The sequence below is a fragment of the Grus americana genome, chromosome 11 (genome assembly GCF_028858705.1).
Source record: "Grus americana isolate bGruAme1 chromosome 11, bGruAme1.mat, whole genome shotgun sequence".
Taxonomy (NCBI): domain Eukaryota; kingdom Metazoa; phylum Chordata; class Aves; order Gruiformes; family Gruidae; genus Grus; species Grus americana.
The window spans coordinates 8855492-8875650 of NC_072862.1; the positions used below are offsets into that span (position 1 = coordinate 8855492).

General features: G+C 45.5%; 1 protein-coding gene across 7 annotated transcripts in view; it reads left to right on the forward strand.

Annotated features, from left to right (window-relative positions):
• Positions 1–20159, forward strand: part of CADPS (calcium dependent secretion activator) — a 221161-nt gene that overhangs the window by 119542 nt on the left and 81460 nt on the right. For all 7 annotated transcript variants that reach the window (XM_054838539.1, XM_054838544.1, XM_054838540.1 and 4 more), the window contains exons 10-13: positions 1050–1158; positions 2272–2484; positions 13538–13674; positions 18949–19136. In XM_054838539.1, the coding sequence (XP_054694514.1) occupies positions 1050–1158; positions 2272–2484; positions 13538–13674; positions 18949–19136 (647 nt within the window). The remainder of the gene's footprint in view (positions 1–1049; positions 1159–2271; positions 2485–13537; positions 13675–18948; positions 19137–20159) is intronic.

Here is a 20159-nt window from a genome sequence, read left to right on the forward strand (position 1 = left end):
GGCTGGCAGCTAGCAAAAGCCCGTAGAGGGCAGCAATATACCGAGTGCTGGCTGGGAGACGCTATGCCAATAAACGGGTCCCCTGAATTAAATAAATGACATTTTATTAGTGATAGATACCACCAAAATAGGTGCTGCATGTGTATTTGTAGCCGAGCGATTTGCCTGGAGTTTGGAGGCAAAATCCCCCAGCCCAGCCACTCACCCATCACTCAGGATCTCTCCCGACTTCCAAAAAATGACGAGCAGGATCCATTGCCACCCACCAGAGTTTTAAAGTTTTCTCCAGAGGTCAAGAAAATGTCCAGACTAATAAAATTACGTCAGGCGTCCAGGATGTGACACAACCTTAACAAAGTCATTTGAAATCATTTGACAGTAAATTTCCCCGTGAGTTCCTAGCCTGGGGCACGGAGAATCCTCTCCTCTCCTCTCCTCCCCGGACGAGCTTCTCGCCGACCATCCAGATTGCAGCACGCCGAGTACGCACGGGGTCTTGATGCGGCCTGATGGCCTCCTGAAGGCGATTCGGGAGCCTGGCAGAGCCCCCGCAGCTGAGTCGGCTTCCGTCAAGAGCTTGACATTGAATGTATCGTGTCATGCAGATGGTACCTCAGAGGAGTGAGAGCTGCCATTTACAGCACTGATGACAACAACTGCCGAGATCAGTGGGATCTTAAGATTGCTTTAATATGACTGGCACCTAGCAATTTAGCTCACATTGTTTGTGACAGGGTGTCACTCTTGCACTTGTCTGGGGATGAATGATAGAGGGTTTTAAAGCATGGAGCTTCCTCTTTTGGAGGAAATTAAACCGCTGTATGTACTGATGCGGAGAATTCGATGCCTGCCGCAGCAGGGTGCGTTAGAGAGAGCTTTGCAAAAGCCTGGTAAAAAGTTTAGTCTGTCTCGTACGGGCAATGACCGTCAAAATTACCCCACCGCCCGCGGTCCCTGTAAACACGCCGTCAGCGTACGGCATTTGTAAGCGCTTTGTACTGCCTTGTGGTGACCACCCGGTGCCATCTTAGCTTTGTGATTTTCTTCAGGTTAGTCAATATACATTTGCTATGTGCAGCTACCGGGAGAAAAAAGCTGAACCTCAAGAGCTGCTGCAGCTCGACGGATACACTGTGGACTACACCGACCCGCAGCCAGGTACGGGGGCCGACGGCTGGCTCTGCGCCCGCAGGTGCTCGTGCTCGCCACGCTGCATACGGCTCCCGAACGGGAGTCCTCTCTCTCTCTCCCTGCTTGTGGCTGAACTGTGATCAGCATTATTCTAAATATGTTTGTGTTTATACTGATCATTAGCTATGCATGACTTTGCTATAAATAGAGCTAAGGAATGGAGCTAGGAGTTGCACCAGAGGAGGGAAAGACTCGTCTCTTCTGGGGAGCCTAAGTGAATTAGATGCTTAAATCCCAATGAAATTTGATTGCAAAGTGAATGCTCAAATGGAGTAATGATCCTAACCTGTGCCTCCAGATTACGTTCCCCAGATAAAAGGTTAGCTGCTATGCCCGTCTTTATTGTAGAAAATATTTATGGGACCAACCCAGCATTTTTGCCTGTCCCATTTTCTCTCTGATGGATGTGAGTGGAAGGGGCAGGGACAGAAAGCCCCCTGGTACCTGGAGGTACCTGCTGAGTGGTGAGACCCTTCTTCCAAGTGGAGGAGCACCACGTTTCTTTTGTTTCAGTGGGGCAGCACATTGAGCATGGTGATCCTCACCATGCCCTGGATAATGGTATCCCCAGAGGAGATGAAGAAAGGCACAGTAGGTTGGTTGTCAAGACCTTGATTCCAGGTTAATTCTCATGTTAGGGAGATGGGAAGATGGGTGCTGAATCAGGGCAAAGGCAGAAATAAGCACATGACCCAGCACGTTCCGTGCAGTGTGAGCACTGATGCACTCGGTGTAACGGGAAACCTCCCGCCACATCCCCGCAAAACCCATTTTAATGGGGCTCCAGTGGTGCAACTCGCACGGGACCTGCACAGACGGGGCTGTAGGTGAGAGAAACAATTAATCCGAGTGTGCTGGGGTATGTTTTAGTAATTGTGGTGCCAGGCGCTACCTGAGGACCTGGCGGGCTCTCTTGCAGGCGAGTCTGGCACAGGGGAGGGGATGGAGCTCAGCCAGGGGCTGGGGAAGCACGGGGCTGGCTGGGGACACCCGCGGTGGTGGTGGGGTGGGAAGCTGGGGGAGATCCCTTCGCTGGCCTCAAAGTCTGTGAAACTCCATTGTCGCTTCCTCTCCTGCCAGGTTTGGAGGGCGGCAGAGCGTTCTTCAACGCAGTGAAGGAAGGCGACACGGTGATTTTTGCAAGTGACGATGAGCAGGACCGTATCCTGTGGGTCCAAGCCATGTACCGAGCCACCGGCCAGTCTCACAAACCTGTGCCGCCTACCCAAGTGCAAAAGCTAAATGCTAAAGGAGGAAACGTACCCCAGCTAGACGCTCCAATCTCTCAATTTTGTAAGTAAATAAGTTCTCCTAGAGAGCAGAAGTCTTTGATGGAAAGATTTTCTGCACTGATGTAAATCAATATTCGCACATGTGTTTCTGACTCCAAAATGAAATTTTTTTCATAACCATTAAGCTGCTTTTTACATCAGTGGATCGAGAAGCAGTTAACCTGTGTGTTTAGCACAACCAAACCCAAGAAACAAAATTCCTTGGGGAACTTGTCAATGAGTATTTTAAAGTGCAATACTTGATGGAGGAGAGACTGGGATCTGAGAACCTGAGACCCAGCTTGCTTTCTGCAGACACGCTTTTTACCCCCACACAATAAACTGTACACCCAGATCAGAGCGATTCATTAGCGCCATTAGCTGTCTATCAAATGCATCACGTGCTCAGAACTACAGGTGCAAATCTTGCAAGTATGAAATGCACACACAAAAAGAGGTCTCCTGTTGAATATTCAACTGTAGGAAAACATATGGTATTTTTAACAGGTTGCTTTGCAGGCCAGTTAGATGTGAATTTAAAGCAATCATCTTTTAAGTCGTAGCTATGCTGCATGTCCTGCGCAGTTATACCCAGTTTGCTTAATTTGAAATTTAGAGCAATTTCTTTTGTCTTGCAAATGTAATTTGATTATAAACCAGACAAATGCCTCCTCGCTCATTCTTCTTGAAGGTCTCGATCACACGTCTGGACCCCCTTTGTTATGTAACATATAGCAGTTCTTGCTAGTTTCAGCAAATTTTAAGAATTAGTATCATTAAATATAAGTAAAATAAGGAAAAGTGGTAAATATTAGCAAATTCTTCTAACGAAATCAGATTTTAACATTTAAAATAGTCTCTGTAAAGTTGTTATGGAGTATTTTGCTGTAAGGAACTCAGAAAATCTGCCCCTTGCTGATCAATATTATTTGACCGTCTTTTATATTGGTTTCACTTCTTCATGTCAATATTTATAGAAAATAACAATGCAAGAGGTACAGCTGTGTGATCAGTGTTACAGCAGAAAACCTCTGCTTGCTGCTTTTTCTTTTCTTTTTTTTTTTTGGGTATCCTCCACATTCGTGCATATTTTGGGCTCCGTCCTACCTTGCATTGCTGCTGCTGCTGTCAGTGAGGACGTGGCATGATGCAGCATGGTAAACCCATACTCATTATTTTCATTTCAGTGACCCTCATCCTCTTCATCCCACTCAGGTCACTGGCTTTGGGGGTGCAAGGTGTAATGGATTGGGGTTGGGAAGGAAGGACGCCTCTCAGAAAGCCAAAATGGGAGGTGGGAATTGGGCTCTCGCAAGTGGGAAGTTTACTGGCTGTGATTAGCTTCCAGACCTGGCTGAGTCGTGCTGACCTGAGAGCACTCCCGGGGGTGTACGTCCCCCTGCCCCGGTTCTGGGATGTAGCAGGCACAGGTCCTTCTACGGCTGCTTTTTTACGTGCTAAAAGCCTTCGAGTGTAGCAAGGGAGAGTGGCAGAGGGATGCTGCGTGTGGCTCCCTCTCCTAACAAGCGATGCTGAAGGATGCTCTTAGCTGTGTGGTTGGTGCAAAGAGGATGCGCTCCGGCTCGTACCAGCATGATCCCTGTGGATTAGGGTGAGGACAGCGAGAGACCAGCAAACAGGGGAAGCACCCTTCCCTCCAGTCTTCTCCCATCCCTGCAGACATCAGGCCTGGACAATTTTTCTGCTGGGTAAATTCCTGAGGTTTATGGAGTTTTCACTTTGCCAGACCAATATGTGGGGTCAAGTGAAAGGTGAAGCCCAGGGCCATGGACCTTCGGGTGTGTGGTCCCCATGCACAGCCAAGCGCTGTGTGTGGCGAGAGCTGAACCCCTCTGCTTAGGTTACCTGGGATGGAGAAGGGGCAGATGGCTTGTCCTAGTCCTTGCCAGGGAGCAGCGAAGTCGGTGACTGAGCCCAGGAGTCCTGTCTGCACCTAACCACAGCCCAGCACATCCACCGGAGACTTGTGCTGCTCGTGGTCCGGCAGACCTGTATCTGCCTGACTGTGCTCAAAGCGATAGAAATGCCACAGATCTGACCTTGCTTTTTCCATCTCACTTGCCTGCCAGGAGGCAGGGTTCCCTCATCCTCGCTTCTGGTGAAAACAGCTGAGATTTCACCCCCTGGTCCCTCCAGGGCACCTGAGGGGGTCAGGATCTGACCTCAGTTTCTCTCACTTGTTCTTATGCCAATACCAGCTCCAAATCTGGATCATTTGGCTTTTTTTATGCCAACACCCTCTTTCCACCCACAATGTGTTTTCCCCGTAAGCTGGGCAACTTCAGGCTCCCCTTTTGCTGCAGGGACTGGAAAACCCTTTTGGTTGTGTTGGAAGGGGGAAACCAGTCAGCTCCTGAGTCTGATGATGACAACTTGCTACTGTCCTCTGGGCTGGTGTTTTGTCCTTGGTCTTCGTTCCTCCTCCTTCCATGAATCCAGATCCCTCTGAAAGCTCTCTGTGCACAGGACCTTCCTCCTACAAGAGGAGGAGGACAGCCACAGTACACCTTCCTCTTAACAGCAAGACCTCCCCATTTTTCATATTTCAACGTTTGTACGTGGCAATGCTCATTGCAAAAGTCATCGGGTGCAGCAGTTAAGTAAGCAGAAGCAGAAGTGAGTCATGCGTGCCACACATGATGGCTTATCCGGAGTCTTAAATGCACAAATAATGTATCTCAGCTCCTTCAGTCTTGAAATTCAAACATATCAAGTATTGCATTTTTAAAAGAGTCTTGGTTTGTTATTGGGTTTTTTTGACTTGGGTTTCTTGGTTTGTTATTTTTTTGCCTGCAGAAAGGTAAGGATTTTTGCGAGATGTTTTATTCCTGTACATTTATCTTTATACCTGTCGTATTTCTTTGTGCTTATTAGAGGCTATGATGAATGAGGATGTGCAAAGAAGTAAATGTTAAGCCATTTGATGAGTAACTGTTGTTATAGCTTTCATGTTGTAGCAGTCCGAGATGGCACATGCGCATGCATGCACATGCAGACAAAATCCAGCCCTCCGCTCCTGTGATGGAGCTGTCTGTTAAACAGAAACTGGAGAAGAACGTATTTTGCTGTTGGGGAAACTTGGGAGAAATAGCGAATTCATTCGGTTCCCACCTCTTTCGACTTACTGAACACAAACTTCAGCAGCACTTAAATTCTCATCCGAAGTTCAATAGCAGCGCTTGACTTGGAAGTAAACAGACAGCTCCGAACCAGGGTGGAGTTTATTTTATTTGCAATTTTAAGTACTGAAAAAAATAGATCCTGCTATTCATTAATTTTTGTATGACTCTACAATCCCTTTTATGTGGGTGAACAATACCTGTTAGAGTGAAAAGTTTTGCTTTTTTTATTTTGCTACAATTTAAAAGAAAAACTCCATTCACGCAAAGCTGTGCTTTTCTCCAGTGTTCGCATTATAAAAGAAAAAACCCAAACCTGTTCTTGTTTACTGTTGAAATCATGCACAGTATTGTAGTCAATAATGCTGCCAATACATATTACACCTTTTGGCAATATTTAAGCTTCATAAAAGTGGTCACTTGTCTGAAAGCACCAATCTTTGTTCGTTCTGTGTTAGTGATGCATCAAACAAAATTCCCAAACATGCTCAACAGTCATTTTTTGTTTAAAATCCTTTTCTTTTTCCCATGAAAGATTGGTCCGTACTTGTTTTACGTATCACTTGTGGTTATATTTCATTTTTTAATGTCTGTTTATATTTAACGACTGTTAATCACGCCATATACAAAGAGTTGGTTGTTTCGAGAATTTGTAATGATTTGTTCCCCCGTAATAAGTAGCGAGGTTTATTGAGCTGCTTAAGAAATTTTCAGCTGTAAGTGTCTGGTTTTTTTGGTTGGTTTGATTTTCTTTAAGTTTCTTTTTCATTCTTTGCTTGAACCCAAATATTTAGCTGCTAGGTTAGGGCTCCTGTCTGCTTTCCTGAGCCTTGTTGCTAGTCTTTATGTTATTCTGGTTTGTTCCTTCTTACCCTGCTAACTTCTAGCTGGACTCAAGGGTAAGTGCTTCCCTGTAGCTAGCACAGCTCAGATAATCAGACTAGATTATCTGACATATGCAATGTGCTTTTTTTTCTCTTAAATCTTTCTCATGTTTAGATTTTGTAGTACAAACTTTCCATGTTATTTTCCTGAATTGAGGTTTGAACTGTAAGTTTCCATACTGAAATTAGGATGCATGTGATGTTTGCATAATTGCCTTCTCTCCCTGGCTTTCACATTGGCATCAAGTGATCCTCTTAGTAAAGCCAATCATTAACATTTCTATTTTTCATTCCAAGATGTAAATATTAATTAACATCACAATAAAACTGTAAATAATACCTTCTTTTGTTTCATGGAATTTACATCTAGTTGACTGCTTCCTGCCTGAAAACAGATCATTTTGCACTCTGACAATATCCTTTCTCTCCCTGCCGATGATTAGCCTGGTGCAGAGCACCGGCATGTGGGGCTAACCGTGGACACCTCAAAGCGTAGAAAGGTAGGGCAGGAGACCCCAGGAGACCTAGACGAGGTGCAGGACTCCACAGGAGCCCCCAAAAACCCCTCCGCACATGCCTTGTGGAAACAAGCCCGAGTCATCGAGGTTTGGTAGTTCCCTCTCCCCTAAAGTCGTAGGGGGTGATTTCAGCAGCAAACGGCAGCTCGCTGGGTCACCCCGGGATTTGGAGATGCTGACCCACTCCGACTTAAATACATTAGTCACGGAGGGGTGCTGCTGTTCCCCCAAATTATCGTAAATGAATGTTTTAGCGTGGGTCTGAATCACCACTCAAAGCAGTGCTTGCCAAAGAATAAGGCAGGGGAATTATTATTTTACCTTTTCCTACTGGAATACCTACGTTGAAAAAGATAAAAGCACAAACTTGAGCTGTAAAAGAGCTTCTCCTTAGTCTTTGTTCAGTCTTAAATACACGCGGCATAAATCCTTTACTGGGGTTAAAAGCTGCTTCGCTAATACCTGGTGAGTGCCTGCTTTCCTTAGGAGGGAATAGCATCCGTGGGTCATGAGAGCTGGCAAATATGTATCCAGAGTATCTGAATGCAATTATGAGAAGGAACAGGCGGTGTCATCCCTCCTGGCCATCGAACAAGACTCCTTTTTTTCTTCTTCCGCCTTTTGTTTCTTTTTTCTTCTTTTTTTTTTTTTTTCTGTGTGTGAGTACGTGCGTGTGTGTATAAATATACCCCTGGGTAGCAGGCAGAATTCCTTCTCAGCAGACACTTTCTTTTTTCTTTCTTTTTTTTTTTTGTTTTCTAAATGTTTGGATTTCCAAAGAGGATTCTTATCAGACTTAACCACCAAAAAAAAAAAAGTTTAATTTGATGGAAATACAGATTTTTGCCACTTCGAAAGAAAGAAAGAAAGAGTGAATGAATGAATGAACGAACTTGGGTCTGGCAACATTACATGTATTTGCACTACAATGCATTGCTATCCTATTAGATTATTAGTTTTGTGCTTTAATTGCTTTATTTTTTTTAGATAGTTAGAGATATCATAAGAACGCTGCTGTGTCTTCTGTATTGTCAACTTGCAGATGCTTCATTGCAGGAATGCAGAATTAAAATGTTAATTCAGTTCTCACATAACTTGCATGAATTTAAAACTAGCCTGTAAATCACTTCTACGTGCTTTAAGAAGCATGGGACTCTAACTTATGAAATACAAATTCACAGGTTTCCTCAGTCTTCCAATTCAAAATATTTTTAAATAGTTATAAAATTGCTGTGAAACAATGTTTTATATTATAAATAGCTGCTCTAAAACTGTGTTTTTAACTTGCCACACAAGGAATTATGTAAGTGCATACTACAAATTCTTATTCATTTAACTACCAAACATTAGATAACTTAGATTTCGATTCAGTGCCTCGTGTGTCTGGTGATTTACAGGAACGTTCATAACCGTTTATTAAAATTGTAACTCGAGCAGAAAAGAGTTTGTTTGCAGCATGGGAAAAGCCATAAAACACAGGAATAAACAGCCGATTAAATTTAAAGCTATCTTCTAACGTGGAATAAATACGAAGTTTAAAAAAAAAAAAAAAAAAAAAAGAGCTCTTAGCTACCCAGCTGAGAGGCGAGTTCAGCCTGCTGCAGCGGCCGCAGCTCGTAGCGGGGAGGAGGTTTGCAGAGCCCCGGACACGCACACGCGCACGCACACATCACTTTTCAGAGGTGGCAATGCCGTAGTGCACGGCGAGGAGGGGACTTGGTAAGTCACCAGCCGGCACTGCCAGCAGCTCGCTCACAGACAGCAGCCCGGCATTTTACGTTCCGGTACGGGGTTGGTTTTTTTCCACACACACCCCCCCGCCGAGAACACCGGTATTTGCTAGTAAAGCCTCTCGCTCCGCACGGCCGAACAAAACGAGGTTTCCAGGCGCTTCCCCTGGGTATTTCCTGAATGAGGCGCAGCCCAAGCGTGTCCCTTGGCTCCCAGAGTGGGAGGGGACCCGGCCGTCCCTCGGAGCACGCGGCCGAGCGTGCGGCAGGTTGCGGTGGGGCACGCCGCCATGCATTGCCAGCGAGCGCTGCGCAGGCTGGAAAACTTCTCCCGCTTTGCCCGGCCAGGCCAGCGAAGACTTTTCTAGAAATATCTGTAAATGAGTAGCTGCCATCAATCATTGTCATTCCTTTATTTCATGTCTCCTGATGAGGTTGACTAGTGTCATTGTTTGTTACTGTCCAAACCACATCTTCATTCTTGTAATGTCAAGCAGATATGACAAGCACACATTTTCCAGATGAGTAAGATACAAAGTCACCTTTTAATTTACAGTTGTTTGGGGTTTTTTTGTTTGGTGGGGGGGTTTTTTGTTTGGTTTTTTTTTTAATAAGCAAACGTGTCATAAAATTTACTGGATGTTCAGTTGCCTTTGGTACTAAAACAAAGTCACTCATTAACAAAAAGAAATAAATCTGGAGTAAGAAATTCTTACAATAAAATGGCTACCTAAAGCCTTTTATAACAAGAATTCTTTTATGGAGCTTGTCCCCCGCTATTAACTTCACCGCTCTCAGAGCAAAATCTGCCAAAATTATTGCTGGAGCAAAAGAAATGCAGAGGGCAGGGAAATACATTTTAAAAAAAGAATGAGAGATTTGTCTGATTTGTCTCTTCCTTTTTAAATAACAGTTAGATAAAGAGAAATACAGCCCTCAGAGGACCAAATGGTGGGACGGTCCTTTGGTTTTCATTGTGATTGTTGTTGTCGTTGCTGTTGAAACCTTTGTGTTCCCGACACTGGCAGATTTTTAAGACTCTGATTTCAAACACTTGTAGGGAGTGCGTGCGTGACAGGGGGCTAGTTCATGGAGTCAGTATAAAATGCAAACTGGATAAAAATGAACAAAACAAACCCAGCAGTATTAAAAAAAAAAAAAAAGACTGTAACGTAGGTGACCAAGTGTAATATAAAAGGCCAGAGTCTGCACTTTTCCAGAAGAAAGGTTCGTGGAGTCTGTGCTGCCCGTGTCTGTGCTGGCAGCCTCCCGTCCGAGACCACCATCGAACACCTTTCAGCTGCAGTTGTGTGCGGCTTGTCTAAATATGTAAGATAACTTCTGGGGGCCTGCAGCAGCATTTTGGCTGGAACCCCGAACAAAGAAGCACCAGCGAGCTTGGCACGGCACCTTGGGGAGGGATTGTAAATTACTGGAGCATCGTATAACTTTCTTTCTTTGTTTTCTCCTTTCTTTTTAGCTGGAATAACAGAGCAGGGTCAAAAAAGCAACTGTATTTGACCGAAGCAATTAATTTAAAGTACTTACAAATTAGCTGTACAGTTTGGATGTGAATATTAGCCATTCTCATTTTGTACTTTGTTTAAAATCTCATTCAAACTGTACAAGCCATTCTGAAAGTGGTCATATTATACATAAAACTTATTTCATATGCAGAAGTTGGCAATATTTTAAATCGCAGATCAGCTGTTTGGAGCGGAGTAATAATATGTTTAGGTCTATCCTTTTCTTTTTTGTATGGCCTAGGAAGTTTAACGCTTTCGGTATAATTTGATTCCTAAATTTCATTTTTAAAAGCAAGTCCATTGGAAAAATCAAAATGCAAAAATAAATTGCAAGTTGCATGGGGTGTTTGTTTTCTAATTAAGGGAAGGTGAGTTCAGGGTAGGGTTTTTCTTTTTAACCTGCTCCTAGTTATTCTTAAGAATTTTAGGCATCTGGCCCAGAGCAGATAATCCATTTAAGAGAAATACATGTGTGCATTACCATTCTCCAGAGACATCTCCAGTTCACACCACGCCGGCTTTATCCCCCGGGTGGGCGACGTGCCCCCACCCAGCCCCGCTGCTGCAGCGAGAGCTGCAGCTCCTCATCTTCCTTCCCATGGCAGAAAACCACCTTTTAAACCACCGACCGAGCAGATCGTGTGCTCATACTTTTTTGGTCACTCGAGCTCATGCGGTGCCATGTGTGATGCCTCTCTCCTCGGGTGGTTGTTCTGAGGTGGGGAGATTTGGGGCAAATGGGCGCTTTCGAGCGGGCACCCAACGGGATGCTCAGTAAGGTGTAGCTTCAAAGTAATTAATGAAAGTAAAATTAACGGACAGTCGTGAAGGCTGTTTAATCACTGTGTCTGTTCTCATGCTTGGCAGGGAACGGTCTGTGCCCCTGCCTTGGGCAGGGAGATCTTAAAAAGCCCGGGACAGACCCTCAGCTCCGTGGAAGCCAGCAGAGCTTCCGTCGGTTCGCAGCAACCGAAGGTCCGCTCTGTGCCCACCTTGCTCAGAGAACAGAAAGGGGGGAAAAGCTTATTGGTCTGGAGTAAAAAAATATTCATTTCAAACATGCTTTCTAGCACATCTGCTCAAAAAAGTTCACCAGCTAAAGGGCTAGAGGACTCTTCAAATTTCCAGCTGATTTACTCGGCGCTCAGAGCCTCGTTGGCTGAGCAGGAGGATTGACAGTGTATCAGGGCTCCTAATTGAAAAGTAATAAAATCTCTGAGCGAAGCTGGCAAATGAAGGCCTCCAGCCAATTTGTCAGCTTGCAGTCAACTCCGAGGAGCCGGGCAGAGCAGCAAGCCATTAAAAATAGTCTGATAATATCTGTTAAAACATTTTGCGGGCTCTAGGGATGGAATCGAAAACAGCATAGACAAACTCTTTGGGAGCGAACGCGATCAAATCGATCTTGGCCCAAAGGGACAGAGACGATGGGGCAGAAAGCTGTCAAAACAGACAGGAGCCGGCCCGTGCCGGGACCCCCGGGGCTGGGTGGGCTTCGCATCCCATGCCTGAGGATGCTGGAGAGGTGCTGTGGAGGTGATGGGCTCGTCAGGGACGTTGTCCCCATCCCCCGAGCCAGCCCTCGTGCTGCCACGTTGCTCGGCACCGCCGGCGGCTTCTTCTTCTGTCCCCGTGCTGAATGCACGGAGCCGCCGGCGGAGGTGGAGGGGGGGTTTGGGACCGGGGGGCGGGGAGGCACCAGGACCTGGTGCACGGAGCGAAACAGGGGAGAGGACCCTCAAATATTAACCAGCTGTAGGAAAAATATCAGTGTTTATTCAGCAGGGTTTTAATGAGGAAAATTGCCAGCTACTGCTGAATTAAGTATTGCTAGCAGCTAATTGAAATGTTACATGTTTTAATTTGTCTGATTTCTTTCCAGTGGGTGATGTTATTTATATAGTTTGTATATAGCTAACGACAGACTATACAGAAAATGTAAAGATTGCTTCCAATGATCAGTAGTATCTGAAAGCACAGACATGAACGAGGTATTTAGGAAGACATACCATCCTTCACAGCTTAATATCAAATACTAAAGCATATATAAAAGAACACTGTCTCATTATCATTTAAAGCTGTTTTTATTTTATTTTTAATTTTTTTAATTAAGGATTTTTGGGTTTTGTGGTAAAGAGAGATTTTGTTTTAAAACAAATACAGTTACCATATACTACTATTGCGGAAAAACCACATTTTTGTGTCCTTTCAGCCGCATTGTTTCAAGGCCACCCAGTTCCCCTAGGAGGCTATAAACAGGGGAAGGATTTAAATCCTATTTTCTTTGTCGAGGATTTGGCAAGAACCCATATAGTAGGAAGCTGAGCACGGACAAAACCGAGTGAAAGGTGTCCTTTAATTCCCCGGCCGCTGGTAGAACAAAGCCTGCTCCCAGCGGGGTCCCGGCTGGCCGCACCCAGGCCGGCTTGGCAGCTTCATTTCAACTGCTGAATTCGGTGTATTTTTAGTTAACCATGTTGAGATTAATTAATTAGCCCCTAGGAGTTAGTGCCCGTAAACGTCACCCAAAGCAGAGAAGTGTGAATACGTTGGGGCTGTTAATTCACCCAAAAATGGCAGCTCGTAATCCAGGCAGAGGAAACTCAGTCCCTCCGTCGGGATGACTGGCAGCTCCGGCGCACTGTCGGGTTACTGCCTCAGTGACAGCAAACTACATATCAATTTAACTTCTTAGCGATGCTTAAAAGAGCATCTTTCTTTTTGTTTCAGTGAGGTAGCATTTAAAGTTGCCATTAGGAAAAAAAATTGCCGTGGGGAGATAAACATTGGCGTTTGGATAAAGAACAACATAACTGGTCTGATACCTAGAAAACCTAGTAAATGTAGAGAAAAACGTCATTAGAATGGCAGAATCTATTATAATTAACCGCAACTACCTAAATAGGAGCTAATTTACTTACGTGAGCCAAAATTCTGTTAACTCATAGCGTATTGTAAGATACAGAGTTAAGTTCTTGGGTTTGTGTTCTGGTTTTAAGTACAGAATAAATGCACTATAATGAGCAGTTGACGAGATGTTAATTCTAAAATCTTTTGCCTAAATGCAGTAAGATAGTCCATAACTGATGCAAGTTGACAATGGGAGGTGAAAAGTGTACTGTATAGCCTGCAAAGAGAAAAGTTAATGGCAATGTAGGGAAAAGGAGATATTTAGCTTTCATGCTTCATACTGTATATTTTTTTCTGTTGTATTTGTCAACTGAAATGTCTTATATCTCTCTAAATGGTGTCTTTCTCTATATGTATAAATGAACAGATGCAGATAGAGCTCAAAAGCATGGCATGGATGAATTTATCTCTTCCAATCCCTGTAACTTTGACCACGCTTCACTCTTTGAGATGGTTCAGCGCCTCACTTTGGACCACAGACTTAATGATTCCTATTCTTGTCTGGCAAGTATATTCTTTGGTCTCTAGTGATATAAACATCAAGCAGCAAAGTGAAAGCTAGTGCGAGTGGGGGCTAATCCCCCTGTTGCTGGAAGATTGACTTCTGTTTACACCAGGTTTGAATTTGGCCCAGAGGTATTTTCTTTTGAGAGGCTACCTGCAGTGAACTGACTGCTGTTCTTCTCCAGTTGCACTGTCTTTATCATTTCTGTTTGCAATGCTTAAAATGTTTCTTCCTGCAAAGACAAACTCCCGTGTGGGGATGTGAAGTAGAGAGCGGTGTTTTGCAGCCTCCCTCACTGCCTTCCAGAGTCTTCTGGATGAAAGAACAGGGGAAAGATGACGGTCTGGTACCACCTCCCATGTCAATGGAGTCCCACCAGGAATAATTGTGGCCCAGCTTTGTGTCTGTTTATGAGCAGGGATGCCAAGCAGGTAACAGATGGGACTAGGTGGATAACTGCAGTGATGCTGCAGTCTGTCCACGCTCATGTAGTCGCACGCCCGTCCTGGTTATTCTCATGAGCGCAGGTTGCAGCTCTCAGCCCACTGCTGTGTAACGTGGTCTATAGGACAGTGGCACTGAGATGCTCCAGGACAGCTTGTAGCCTTTGGCTGGGGTGCAGTGCTTGGGGGCTCTTAGCTACTGTGAGGGTTTAAATGACAAATAACCTTTAACAATACACAACTCGAACAATTAATTTTTAGCAGTTTCAGTGAGGAGGATGAAGAGGCTCTTAGTTTCTGAGAAAACAACAGGATGAAGCCTTTCTAGAGGGGCCTGAAATGGAGCTCCTGTCCTGAACATGGCACGGGACAGATCCTGACCTGCCACCCTCCTAGTGTTGCACAGAGACCTCCACGCTGGGGTGTCATCGTGGGCTTCTTCAGCAGAAGGACCACTCCATGCCAATAACTTTCATCTTTTGCCAGCTGTGCAGCCCCTGGAGCTGGGGCTCTTGAGTGGCTTGCTGTGAAGAGCAGCCACCTGGGAACACAACTGAGCAGTTGGCAGTGAGACTATCAGTCTCAAATCCTGTCCTGCACGTCCCCCTCCACCATGGTGCTCCTCTCACCTGCTCTGCTCCTTGCACCGCACGCAAGGGCTGATCTCCTCAGAAAGGCTGAGATCCAGTAAATGCCGTTAGTGGTAGTGAGTTGTCACCTTCCTGATGAGAGGCAGGGCTAGGAGGAACGGTTGTGGACGTCCCCTGAGGTAAGGACGGGGTGGGGGAAGGCTGCAGCGTGCACTTTACTCGCAGATACCCAAGTGGTACAAGTAGGCTTGGTGGGAGCATTGTCAGACCTGCAGCAGGTTTCTCACCGGTTCCATCGCGGTCCTTGCTCTGGCAGGCAGTAAATTTGGCATGCAGCTTCTGCTCCCCACGCATGGCTGACCCTAGGAAGACCATCCCCATCCATGCATGTCTGACAGGTTGGCTTGCAGCTGGTTTGTCTCTGTGCAGTCTTGGGCCTGGTGAAAGAGCTGTGTCTGTTGAATTAAATTCATGGAGCGGTGCAAGGCTATCACTGAAAATGTTTAACAATGTTTCTCTTCAAGAAACCCACCAGCCACACTTCTACTTGTTATTAAGATGTTTAGGCCCTTGCTAGAAGCTACTGGAGTGGTGGAGCTCCCCTCAGCACCAAGACTTGTGCCTCTTTGAAGCAGAGCATCACCAATTAACCATCTTCTTTCAAATCACCCATTGCAGAGTGTTATAAAGAAGAGAATAATGGGCTGTGTTCACCTACGCTTGGATTTCACATGCTTCTTCACTTATTTTGATATGGTTTTGTCCTGATCATGGCGTAAAAAAACAGACTGACCTCAAAATTTTAGTTCAACTGCAAAAAGCTCCCATTGCTCTTGATGTGTCTGTGGGATGTTGGTGATACCACTGCGCTGGCTTGCCTGGAGGAGCTGCAAGCCCGTGGTAAGCCTGCTCTGTCCGCTCTGTGTGCCGCTGGGCAATTGTTATTCTCCCAACAGGACATTCCCATGCAAGGTCCCACAGAGTTTTGCCTCGTCACACCTCTTCTTGTTTTCAAACGTGGACGTGGAGGTGCCAGGGAGGACTCACCCTGACACAGTGGCTTACTGCGACACAGAGGATAACTTGGCATCATCTCCTTTCCATGGAACCAGGTTACACCACGTCACTGCGAGCCCACTCGCTGGCTGAGCCGGGCATCCCTGTGAAAACAAACAGACTGGCTGATCTCAGCTATGGCAGAAGTGATGTTTGCTGGCAGAGAGCACCGTGCTGGGGAAGGGGAAGAGCGCTGTCTGCAGAGCTTGCTGAGGGCTCCATCGTCAACAAACTGGTAACGCAGTCGCATTCACAGCTCTTCCTGGACTTTCGGGAAGAGCAAGCCCTCTTCCAGCTTCGTATGGACCCTACACACGCATAGGTCTTCATTCTGTTTGCTTGGACACGTGCATTGTGTCTGAGACTGCCCTTCAACTCTTCCCAAGACTTCCCAACCCACTGCCGGCAGCCGGGTCTCTGCTGGAGCTGTATTGCCCATGATGTGTCAGCATTTGTGGGATTTGCGTAATACAGCACGGCATTTCCCGAGGAAAGGTGGTCTTCCAGAGTGCCCAGCCTAGCCAAGATGTTGCGAAGGAGTCAGGTTAAAAGGTCCATGAAGCAGGCCACCAAAATGAAATTCTTTTGGTTTTCCTATGGTAAATAGGAAAATTCAGCTACTGAAAAGTGAAGATTTTCCCTCAAAAAATCTGTTTTTTGCAGCAGCAGCTGCATTTGCCATTAGAAAAATTGCCAGTGTTACACCAACCCTGACCAAACCTTGCATTACCCAGCTCCAAAGCTCCCGTTGCATTCCCTGCTGGTGCTTGGGACACGTGTCCCCTTCTTGGTGCGGTTCAGCTTGTTGAACATGGTCAGCTGAGCTCCCTGTGCTCAGCTCTGCTGCTCTGCAGCCTGACTCCATTGTCCCCTCCAGGTTTCCTCATGCCATTAAAGACCATCTGGGAGACCACACTGAGCTACACCTAGCTGCACTGGAGAGAGACACCCAATGTGTCATCAACTATGAGCTGTGTTTGCCAGACTGGCTGGTTGTCAGCTGGTTGCGCCAGGCAAATCTTAATCAAGAGCCAGGATCTGCCTGAAGATGTGGGGGATTTGTCTGAATACCACCTTTCATCAAACCTTAGATTTTTCCTGGGGCTGTGGGGAGCAGCATGTACTGCTACTTTGGAGCCCCGTTCAGCAGCAGGTTTTTTATTTCCTACCTCTGCCGTGCAAAAGAAGACCACCTGGTCCTCCTGGGCTCTGGATCTCTCCACCATAGTCTGCTTGCCTGTGCTCTCATGAGGTCTGAGGCTCATCACTGAACCTCAGAGCTTCTGCTCAGGCTTCCCCTCACTGAGCCATGGCAGCAATCTCGAGTGTTTGCCCCATCCCTTCCATCCACCTGAGGACCAGCGCTTCTCAGACTGTGGTGCAGGGGAGCAACGTGGGGTACTCCGGATCGCTGGGTCCAGCCCCCTGCTTCCTTCACCCCAAACTCTGGGCGTGATGCTTGGCCCCAGTGAAATTAGTGCCAGCCATCCCTTTGATATTGGTAGGGCTGAGATTTCACCCCATAGGGGGGACTGAGTCCTTTTTATGTATTAGGTGAATATAACAATTTCAACTGCATTTCTACCACGGTAACTAAATGCACACAGCTTTCTATCGCAGAACAGTTATGGCATTTCTGTATTTTTACCGTGCCTGATCGCCAAAGACTTGTGTGAAGAGAGGCAAGGTGAAGAGACGGCCCAAGAATGTAACAAACAGGCAACGTAAAGAAATCCATAATCAAGCATAATACCACCAACCAAAAAGCAAACAAAAATACTGTTAAAAGCAGCGAAGGCAAAATACCCCTCCCAAAAAATAGCCTTCCAGAGCGCCGTCCCATCTGCATTGTTCTGTGGCTTCATTTTGAAATGTGCACTTCTAGTGATCCCAGCACTGTAGCTACTCCCTATATCTATCATTTTCCCCTCATTATTTTAATTCTTTTCTCAATCTGTTTTGGAGTTGGCCCAATAAGGATGAGCAAATCCTTCTCTATGTCTTTGAGCTCTTAATTGATATTTCTTCAACTCTTTTCAAAGCAGCTATTTTGGCATCTAGAAAAGATTTGGTGTCATCTGAGTGGTAGAAAATATATTTTAATCTTTCACAGCAGTGTTGTTTCTAAGATGTAGCATTTGGGGTAACAGATGGGGTGGCAAAGAAGTTGCCTATAGGGGCAGTGCTCTGCCTCAACTACTCTCCCGCCCGCTGCAGGAACTTTTCAATTAAACGATGAAAGATTTTGCAGCTTGATGCATTCCAGAGCTGCGTCTTAGCAATTGTTTAGCACCCAAATTTCCATGTAAATATTGACGGTTTTGCAGCATTTTGAAAAGCAATCTACAAGAATATACTTGTTCTTGCTAGCGCCTTTCCCGAAGGCAGAGGCGTGCTCCACTTCGGCTGTCCCGGGACGTTCACTGGAGCCGTCCCCTCGCAGGGAAGGGCGTCCTCCTCGGGAGCCCTGACGTTGCATCGCAAGCAGTGTGTCACCAGGCCCCCAGGACTGACAGACAGAAATAGTCTGAGGTTTCTGGATGTGTAAAGAAACCCAGCTCGTGAGCAGAGCCTCCCTTTGCTGTGATGCCGAGGAGGTGGGCGATGGCAGAGCGCGTCGCCAGCGGTACGCGATAAGGACGATGGGAAACGTCCCCTTCTGATACTGTGGAGCTGCCTTCCTCCGTCTGCAGGACGTTCCGACCTGCCAGATGCAAGAGAAGTCATTATTCAGTGTAATCCTCCATGCTCTCCCCCAGATCAGTCTTCTTGCTCCTGGCCGAATGTACAATCCCATCCCTGAAATGAGATTACTGTTTCACACTGTTTAAATAACCAAACCTTTATCATCTCTTAAAGGTGTAAGTCTTTTTTTTTTCCCCTTTTATTTCTTTTTTTTGCTAGGCACTGACATGAACTGGCCTAACTTTTCAGCATTTTAAATGACATTTCCCGTTAATGGTAGCATAATATGTTTTTGTTAACGGTTGCAGTGAGTATATGCTGTGTTTGGGTGATGATGTACAGTCTGTATTGTTTAAGAGTGACCTCTCTCCTTTTTCCTTAACATAGCCTTAGGTTTGTATTTCTTTTATTAGAACAGTTGACCACTAAACCTCCAAATCTGATAGCCTTTGTATTTAATAACTCATATTTAAAATCAAGTCTCTTTATTTCTAAACAGGGCTGGTTTAGTCCTGGCCAGGTCTTTGTGCTAGATGAGTATTGTGCACGTAATGGAGTGAGAGGCTGTCACAGACATCTCTGCTACCTCAGAGATTTGCTAGAGCGCGCAGAAAACGGAGCTATGATTGACCCCACCTTACTTCACTACAGCTTTGCCTTTTGTGCATCACATGTTCATGGCAACAGGTAAGGAATTCTTCTCGGCTAGCAGCTCCCTGCCAGCAAGGGATGACTTTGTCAAATATAGGTTTCCTTGGATAATGCACAACAGTCCCCAATTTGTTTTCACAGTGGATGTTTGGCAGCAGCGCTTCTAGTGGCATAGTCGCTTTGTTTGTTTGTTTCGTTGCTTGTTTAATGTAAGCAATAAAAATGCACGTAGAGGATCCAGAAATGAGGGGTTTTAACTTTCTTACCCAGGCACCTGCTAGATGCAGTTCTGGACAAGATAGAGTTGAAGTACGTGTGACTGCCACGGGTTGAATAAATAGAAGTACATGATATACTGTGCCGATTGGATTGCTGTGTGAGAGGATCTGACAAGTTGCAGCAGTGAAATTTTCAGCAGTATCAAACTTCAGCATTCAGAAGGGCTTTAAGACCTCGGGCACCCATGTTTCATTTAAAGTCCGTGTGACATCAGTTCAGAAATTGCTTAGACATAACTGAAAATTTTATCTTGCTGCTGTTGCAAAGCAATTTCAATTTCAGAAGTAGCCCATTCCTTTCTCTCAAGTGTGGCAAACCTTTGATGGGAGGAACTGGAGCTGTGCTTCTCCCTTTTCTATTTATTTTGTTGACAGCTGTAGCATCTATTGCAGCTTCTTTTTCTGCTTTTGTCTGTTAAGTTGCATTATATACTTTGAGACATCGCTCTCTATCCTGCATATGCTGCTGAAGGAAGGAATGTTATAAAATAATTATGTGTTTTCATAAACCCTCTGGTAAATACCATCCCAAATTATGACACACATTGCCCAGGTTTCACGTTGCAAGGCTGCCGCTTGCTTTTGCAGTTACTTTCATACATCTTGTCATGGAAACCGAGTTTTTGCTTCCTTAGTTTCTTTTTAGTTCTGACTTTCTTTTGCTCATTCGTTCCTTCTTTGCCAATTGTTAATTTGATTTCAGTTGTTTGCTTTCAATTTGGTTTCCTTTTGGTTTATTTTGAGTTTTTTCATGCTTTCTTCTTGTTTCTTTCACTTTTGC